Consider the following 9,858-nt stretch of genomic DNA (forward strand, 5'->3'; position numbering starts at 1 on the left):
AATATAAAAATTAGCCTGGACATTATCAAATGTACCTACCAATAATATAGTAATATGTTATACTAAATAGTGTACCAATCATATTAACGTAGCTTCACTCCTTTAGTCACACAAACCTACAAGTAATCAATTATGTTTCACACATGTTGTAAGGCCTTTCTGTTTAAAATTATAAACTATTATGGTTGTTAGTTTCAAGTAATACTTTCACCAACGAATACAAATATTGGTTTTTACATTTCGTGGTGTTTAACATTAAGGCAAAAAAAACGCAACATTCTTTCATTTTAGCCCATCGTCTCTTATACCAGTATATTTGTTCGGATTGTAGAAACACAAAGCTTATTTTGCTGTTGTCGTCGGAAGCTAAGCTTGACTTCGAGCTAAGTCAAGCGAGCTTGTTCTCATTTATTAAATTGACGGGTAACAATAAATATTAATCTCTGCTTCCGGTGTCGTATCTTTGGGTGCGGCACTTTATTCACATTTCACTACTCGACTCAGGTGTGAATATGTTATAATAGCTATAGCAAATAACGGCTATTTTGACTGTGACATTACAAAAAGTAGGATGCCTAAATTGGAACGTGAACTCTGTACAAATAAGAGCAAGAAATATAAATGAAGCATTAAAAGACGTATAGAGCATGAGAAAACGAAGAAATGCGCTATGTAAATGATCATATGGATTTATATTTATAAAAAAATATCTAGTTCAACCTCAAAAGAACTGTGTAATCTCTGGCAAACAGTATTAATTAATTTGACAAGTAGTAGTATTCCAAATGTAATGTCTTTGAATTTAACTATCTAGCTAAATTAATATTACGCATTAACGAGTATTGTTAATGAGAAATTTAGTAAAATTCATATTCTTTTATCTATCTTAAGCTTATTATCATCTTGTTTAGTAGTTTTTGCTTTAATTTCAGAATCGTGGAAAAATGTATTCAATTTTAGAAGAGAAAGAGAGAGAGAGAGAGAGAGAGAGAGAGAAAGAAAGAAAGAAAGAAAGAAAGAAAGAGAGAGAGAGAGAGAGAGAGAGAGAGAGAGAGAGAGAGAGAGAGAGAGAGAGAGAGAATTGTCAAGATTAACTGTATTAACTGTACACTCACCACTGTGATAAAGGTCCATCAAATATATGTATATATTTAATGTACTAAAGGATCACAATACAATTACGTTTTGAACTCTACACAACACATAATCGACAGTGCATAATAAGTATTAAGTATTAAGGGTTGTTGATAACGGAAAAAAGAGACTAAGATCCAAATTATATAAAGTTTCGAATTGATTCTTGAAAGTATAACATTCAACTTTACGTGATATAATCATAGCTAAAATTTTACAAATGATCTGATTACGAGCTGACTCTTTTCTTTTTGTTATTGTTTCCGACACGACATTCTTCACTACTTTTTGTACTCATTAAAATCTTAAATCCAATTATCTATTTATTTCTTGAAACGAAATAACTTTAAATGTAAGATATTTTTTTAATGGTGATGCAATGCAGAAGAAAATAATAAAAATACAAATATGAAAAAAAAATAATTATAAAATAGCATAAGTCCGTCGTGGCTGTCAGGCTTAAATTTAGATTACTTTATTTTGTAATTTTCTATCTGCGTTATCGCCAACAACATAATGTTACAAGTCACCAAAATTAAGAATATTATAAAACAAACACAGATGCTTGACACAAATACTGTAATTGAAAAAAACACGAAATTTTCTACTAACCGTATATGGAAGACTGAGAAAAATATCCTCTATCACCACAACAACTCCAAATATTATTTCTTAACCACCATTCAAATCTCTTACCCAATAATTAAAAATTATTATCGTCACAGGAGGGCGGCTCAATTCTTCATCAATGAATGAATGAAACACTTTCCTTTATATTAAGTAACCATTATGCAAATAACACATTAATACTTCACTGAGTTTATTAAATAGCTAACTACGTCAATAATTACGGTAAATTATTATTATTAACACTCAATGAAAGAGAAATCGAGGTAGCCCACGATAATAAATAATATTATATTCAAAAGCGTCAATCAAAACCATTTTCACGATCAAGAAAGAGAGAGAGAGAGAAGGAGATTGAAACACACGATTAGCTTATTGCGATTGATTTGTGATAGTAACTCAACCATCGATAACCGATAGCGGTGGGAATTGAGCAAACAATGAATGATTTCTAAAAACCGTGTTTGTGACAACTCGTTTATAGATTTGTTTTATAGTGTTTGGATAAGGATATTGATAAGGCATTATTGTTGGCAAAGCTAGCATGCCGTTCCAATCAAAACAAAACAAGCAACAAAAAATTTAAAAAAAAAATAAAAAAAATAATGATAATAATAATGATAATAATAATAATAATAATAATAATAATAATAATATTATAATTAATATGATAATATATAACATTATATAATAATAATAATAATAATAATAATAAAAAATAAAATATAATAATAATAATTATAATAATAATATAATAATAATAATAATAATAATAATAATAATAATAATAATAATAATAATAATAATAATAATATAATAATAATAATAATAATAATAATAATAATAACAATAATAATAATAAAATCAGCAAACAAAAAAAAAACAAAACAAAATAGAAAACCATTATAATGTTATAGATGGAATAGAAGCTTGAATTTTATTTACGAAGACAGCCGATGATGTGGACGATTCGGGTTTTACATTTGTCAACAAAATACGATGAATGAGACACTGAAAACGAATGAGAGAAGAATGAATGCGAATGAACAAAACAAGCAAACGTCATGTCTCGTTTACAGGTTAAATGCCTCCGATTGCTGGGGATCTCTTGTAAAGCGTTTTGAACACATTTAGTGGATATTGCTCTATAAAAAAGCTCCAATTTTTTTCTTTTTGCTTTCATTATTTGAGGTGTTATATCAATTCTGTTGAACACATTTGATTTATATTTATACATTCATTCAGCTTAGTCTTGAAACGGCTGAGACGTCGTTTATATCACACTGTGGTGTTTTCTTCTTTAACTCTTGTAATATTTTTGCTATAAAGGCATTTAGCTCCCACCACATTACGTAATCATCACAATTATCAACATCTTTATCACCCTGAAATGCATCACGACTATCATCACAATCATCATCATCATTATCATCATTATCATCATCATCATCTTCATCATCATCATCATCATTATCATCATTATTATCATTATTATTATTATTATTATCATCATTATCATTATTATTTTATTATTATTATTATTATTATTATTATTATATTATTATTATTATTATTATTATTATTATTATTATTATTATTATTATTATTATTATTATTATTAAATCAACTTGTATTTTGACTATCGCATTTTATAATCATGTACATATTTATCCTTTCTAAAAAGAACACTAGTATATCACCCCCCCCCCCCCCCCGCAAACAAAAAAAAAAAAAGAAAAAAAAAGCACAAACAAACAAAGAAAACAGAAACTATATTACTTCATAATATTCATTAATTTACGAATACCACCATTTAAAATCATCAATATATTACTCCCAAATTGTACTTATCTATAAACTCACAAACACTGTATTAAAAAAACATACAGCTTTTATTAAGAGAATAAATTGGCCAGCACATTTTAATCTATATTTCAAAAATAAATCCCAAAAAGTACTTACTACAACAAAAGGAAGCCACTAATCCCTATCCACACACTGTATATATCATGATATTTCTTAGCTACTTACTTACTGCTTATTAAAGCCCTCTAACACCAGTATAAGTTGTACCAGAGCCCGACATAGTCAAACCTTTACTGGCAACTAGCAACCTCTCAACGTGTTTGATCCAATAACAATACCATAATGGTTTTAGTCTGGGGACTAAACAGACTTACCTCTTTATGTCCTTGACTTTTATTGTGGACAGTGTTTAAATATTCTTCTCAAGTGTAATCACAAAAAAGCCTAGATTGGAAATTCTCAGACTATCGTCAAACGCGAATCAAAATGTGACCTTTGTCGACAGTTTCTATTTGCTTTTATTGTTATAAACTATATTTAAGAACCAGACATTATGTCAAAAGGCACGTTTACCTTAAGTTTAACTTCTAAATTTAACACTTACGCACATAAACCATGAAATGTATCTTTTATGTATATTTATTTTTGAGTTAAATTAACAATTACATCAACTTCATCAAGATGTTAAAAATACACAGTTGCCACATGGAAAGAAAATAAAATATTCTAAAGCATGATTAAATGACCTATAACGCTTTTTAAAAAAATCGAAATCTTAAGTAAAAAAATCGAATCGAGACCAAGAAAAATCTACAAAATCAGAAACAGAAAAATTAACAGAAAAAAAAGAAACCCAAAACAAGCCTATGGAAACAACAGAAAGAAACAATTCAAACCCAAAATAATACAAAATTAAAAATAATTTGAGACAAAAAAAAAAACACGTTTGAAATTGTTCTAGATCAACGTCCACTTATTTTCAGATCTGATAACCCAACCTGTTATGTGCTCATTGTTGTAATAGAAATACTCTCAAACCAAATGTAAAATATTGTCCATTGCAACACTGTTAAATCCAGCTTATAATTCCGTTCGGTTATCATAACGCTAATATGTGCACCTAGTCCTATATATATATATAATATATATATATATATATGTAATATATATATATATATGTGTGTGTGTGTGTGTGTGTGTGTGTGTGTGTTTAGTTGCAGAAATAAAAGAGAACGCCAGATTTTGTTCTCACTTTGCACGCTTTTACTTATCACCACTTATCCTGTACAGTAAATGTTACTTACTCCAATTTGTATGGCAGCATTCTGAGCATTCACCCTTACTGAAAGCTTTCCACACTTTCAAACCAATAAAATATTATAACAATCAGATCAGTTTAGTCTGGAGACAGAAAACGCCTTCCTCTCTTAGCTCTTTGTTATTGTAGACAACATAATAGTCTTCCGACTGGGATCGTCAATAGCGACTCAGAATAAACATTCCATGTCAAATAGCCAACAAAATCACCCCTCTGTATGAATCACCTTTCTTTAGTTCAAGTCTGAATGGTATAATTAAAGAGCATATTATTATATTAAGGAAAAAGTATTTATGAGACTGCGCCTTAAGAACGTTTGTGTGACGTTCATACAAAAATACTGCAATAATAAGTTGTTAGAAAAAAATCATTTGCATTGGTTTCTAACCGTTGGATAAAAAAAAATAAACCAAAACTGGCGATAGATCAGCAGTAATAGTTTTTTAAATGTTCCAAAAATTTTGGACATAGTATCAACTTTATCCACACTTTTCCAACACTTTCAAAAGTTATACCTATTATAACTCGTCAGTTTTTTAAACCCATTGTGTAATGTAATCATTTAGAGTATAAATAATATACCGGTTAGTAAGTTCTTAATGTGCGGCTATGTTGTCTGTGCGGCGATGTGGTCTTGTGGTATGGCACTGGCCTTCGGATCGGAAGGTCCTGGGTTGGAGTCCCGCTCTGAGCGGCGCATATTTGAGTACTTGGAAAAAGGCACTTTACTTACATTCTCTCAGCGTACTCATGTGTAAAATAAGTACCTGGTCGTCAACAACTTTGTCTCTGTCGGAAAAAAAAATTGTAATATCCTCTAACAGGCGTCCTGTCTCGTCCTACATGTTAAGTGTGCTGTTAACTAGAGACCCCTTGTAAAAGCGCTTTCAGCACGTTTAGTGGATATTGTCCTATATAAAAGTTCAAGTATTTTTTGGTTCTTTTCTTAATGAAATATTAAAATCGCCACTTGTAAATGCAAGATGAGCTTGAAGCATGGGAAGGTCTCGGGTTTTATTAAAAAGGGAATCAGACATACATTTTAATAAAATTCCCCCGATCAAACCTCATAGGAGTCATAAATAAAAAGAGAAAAGAACATTTTTTTTCATTTTGTTTCTATCTTAATTTCCAATAAAAGCTTTAGCAATTCGTTAACTATTTATTCAGTATAATTAAATCTACGTTGATAATAGTATACATTTGAAATTCTATTATTATTGAAATGAAAACACACCTTTATTAGCAAGAAGATTCCATAATTTAATAATCATAAATTGTTTAATACCATTTTTATACATTACAACTCTTACATTTTTATCTACTATTTACCAAGTCCATGTTATAAAGAATACCAATTAAATTCTTGTTGTAAAAGCTTTTATACTTTAATTTGTATATTTACATTTGAATCTTGTGAAATTGTTTTGTTAAGGGACGAATGCAAAGTTTCATTGAAAAATAATTATCGTTCTTTTGAGGCAGAATAGGTGGTAAGCTACGTATACACATTTGCAGGTGTGATATTCAAACACAATTATGGACTTGATTTAGTATTGTTGTTATGGATAATATTTTGCCACATTTATTATTATTTCCATTACAACAATGAGCTCATGACAATGTGGGTTATCAGACCTGCAAATAAGTGCACGTCGGGTGTAAACATTAATGCTTATGACAAACAAATGCCATAAATTTGCTGTCATCAACAATATAGATAAGGGTGTTAATCACAACATAAACACATTTACCCCCCCCCCCCCCCCCCCCCCCCCTCTCCCTCCTCTGGGTCATGATGTTTTTGTTTGATAGACCCTTTAAAGAAGGATGTCATTGGTTCTCGAAGACAAAACAACGAACAATACACCCATCTGTATGTATTTACTTATGAAAATGGTATTGAATCACATCGTGTGTGTTGTTTATTTGGAATGAATTGCCTCATTTTATTTACATACGACATAGTTTCTGTGTCTTCCGGTGCTGGCAATGGGAAGGAGTCTTTTATTTGATACTGACTGGAGTAAAATTTCTCACTTCATATGTTGTTAGATAATAACAAGAAATGAAGTGAGTAGGAAATTGCCAGAAGACAACAGATAATAAAAACTTCACGGCGGCCATTGGGGCTCGAACCCGCGACCTTACTGGTACGACAACTCCGCCTGGCCGGGGAGATCGTGACTTTACCGTGTGAGCTATCCACGACCCGTGTTATAAGGTCGCGGGTGCCTGCTCCACTCACTTTTCTGAATATGTTGTTAGAAGGGCGGATTTTAATCCCCGGTTATTTAAGTAATCTGGAAGAGCAATTATAATATAATATATTTTTTAATCTATTAATATGACATACAATGTTAAAGGCTTTGGATATCAGAGTTTTAACAAATGATCACAGTTTTTAAAAGGAAAAAAGATGCCAAATTTGATTTATTATCCTCACCAGTCGGTTTATGTCAAATTCGGATGACAACATGGTGAAATACATTCATTCTCGCCCACATTATTAGAAACGGATTGTAATCTTTAAAAAATAAAATAAAACACACACAGAGCTAGAAATAGAAATTGGTCATTGTCATGTAGCTAATGTAGCATACGAGACAACCCTATGGGTGAAAAGAGCCGCAAAAAGATGAGACAAAGATAGATTCATGAACCGAATCTATTCATGCAGATAGATCAAATTTAGCGGTAAAGAAAATAATTACTTTTGTTGTTTCTTGGATCAACAAAGTTAGCATTGGAGCGCATTTCAAATTTCAAACATCAATAATAATAATAATAATATTAATAATAATAATAATAATAATAATAATAATAATAATAATAATAATAATAATAATAATAATACTTTATTGCATCCCAAAAAGGAAATTTTTTGTACAGACGTGTTATAATTTACACATAAGATAAAAATACAATGGAAATAGGATGTATATATATAAAAAGGAGCAGCTCTATAACCAGAGCTGCGCTTTATAATATGAATAATTTCAACACTGTAAAATAGTTAAAACTGTCACTATAAATTGAAAATTGAAAAGATTGCAAAACAAATAAATTAATATTTATATTTTTAAAAAGTAAAAATGAGAAATAATTATATAAAATGATTATTGCTTGTTGTTATAAAGCCTAATACTGGACGGCAGAAAAGATTTTCGGTGTCTCTCTGTTTTCGTTGAAATAGAGAAAGGGCGACCACTTCTTTCTGACATAATAATTGATGGTCTTAGTGGATGATACTGGTCATTTAATATTTTAGTTATTTTATTTATACAAAATTTCTCGTATAAAAGATCTACATCGTCAACATCATTTATATAGCGTTTAATGGATTTTTTAATATTTGAATTTATTTTGTTCCTTTCCACTGCTAAGCAATTGCCTCCCCAAGCTGTTATACAAAATGACAAAACACTTTCGATTACTGCTCTATAAAATAATGTGCAGAGGGTTTTATCTATTCTAAACTGAGAGAGTTTTGATAAAAAATATGTACGTCTGCACATCTTATGCCTAATTATTTTCAAGTGTTCATCCCACTTGAGCCTGTCATCAATCGTTACACCAAGGTATTTGTAGTGAGGAACTCGCTGGACGAATTGGTCCTTTAATTTTAACGGTTCTATCGGTTCCTTCACTCTCCTAAAGTCAATCACTAGCTCCTTTGTCTTGCTTATGTTAAGCTCTAGGTGGTGGGCATCACACCAAGACACAAATCTATCAATTTCTTGCCTATAAGCCACTTCGTTGCCATTTGTTATGAGGCCTTGAAGAGCGGTGTCATCTGCAAACTTTATTAAAGGTACACTCAGGTTTTGACTTCTACAGTCATTCGTGTATATTGTGAATAATACAGGGGACAATACACAACCTTGAGGAGCCCCAGTATTTGTAGTTATACAGGAAGATTTGTTTTGTCCTAATTGAACATATTGTGCTCTCTCCGTAAGAAATTCGAGCACCCAAGCAATTATATACTTGTTTAAATTCAGACTAGTCAATTTTTGAACAACCAACTGAGGTTGCATTGTATTGAACGCTGAAGAAAAATCTGCAAAAAGCAATCTGCAATAGCTCCTAGCGTGATCTAGATGCCTGTAGATGTTGTTTGTAAACAGCAAAATGGCATCCTCTACGCCACGTCCTGGTTTGTAAGCAAATTGATGACTATCACTCAATGGCATAAACTGATTCCTAATTTTAACAAGAACAAGTTTTTCTAAAGATTTCATGACTATTGAAGTCAGTGCAACAGGTCTGAGATCGTTCATAGTTTCAAGTTTTTCTTTTTTTGGAACAGGAATAATTTTTGAAGTTTTCCAAATTTCAGGGATCGAAACGCATTGGAGGGACCAGTTAAAAATATGTATATAAATGGGGGAAAGCTGGTGGGCACATTCTTTTAATAGTTTTCCTTTCAATCCATCCGGCCCAGCAGCCTTCCTCTCGTTTAGTTTCGAAAATACGAATCTCGTTTCCTCTTCACTTACCTCAATAGTCATTTCATCTTCCAAAGCCCTGTCTAATTTATGTTTTTCATTTTCAATATCAAATTTGTTTGCTGTGTCGAAACGTGAATAAAATTTATTTAAAGTTTCAATTTCGATATCTTCTGATATAATCGTGGGCTTTGGATTATAGTTAACAGCAGTTTTAAGCCCCCGCCACGTGTCCCGTATATCCCCAGAAGAAAAGCATTTTTCAATTTTATTTTTGTACTTATCTCTACAACTAGATATTACCCTCTTTATCTCTTTTTGTTTTGTTTTCAGATCTTTTTTGTTTCCACTAGTATAGAGAGTTTTCTTTTGGTTCAATAAAAGTTTTAGATCTTTTGTTATCCAAGGCTTGTTGTTAGGATAATATTTTATTTCTTTTTTACAAGACACTAGCTGTTCACAGAATTTTAAATACTCACTCACACAGTCATTCAGCTCATCCACACTATCACATGATTCGAT

At 31.0% G+C, this 9,858-nt stretch overlaps 1 protein-coding gene across 9 annotated transcripts in view; it reads right to left on the reverse strand.

The window, feature by feature from the left end:
* The window catches only part of LOC144970176 (uncharacterized), a 22,338-nt gene extending 17,208 nt beyond the window's left edge, over positions 1 to 5,130 (reverse strand). Inside the window, exons 1-2 of one of the 9 annotated variants that reach the window (XM_078909533.1) lie at positions 4,464 to 4,716; positions 3,942 to 4,011 (exon numbers count right to left, since the gene is read on the reverse strand). Coding sequence is in view for 1 of the 9 variants with exons in the window: in XM_078909529.1 (XP_078765655.1) it covers positions 1,116 to 1,134 (19 nt within the window). In the remaining 8 variants the exon portion in view is untranslated. The other 8 variants (XM_078909537.1, XM_078909531.1, XM_078909532.1 and 5 more) reach the window with 8 other exon arrangements.
* Between the last annotated feature and the right edge of the window lie 4,728 nt (positions 5,131 to 9,858).

This window comes from Berghia stephanieae, chromosome 4, assembly GCF_034508935.2.
Source record: "Berghia stephanieae isolate SIO BIC M18660-M18661 chromosome 4, UCSD_Bste_1.3, whole genome shotgun sequence".
Taxonomy (NCBI): Eukaryota; Metazoa; Mollusca; class Gastropoda; order Nudibranchia; family Aeolidiidae; genus Berghia; species Berghia stephanieae.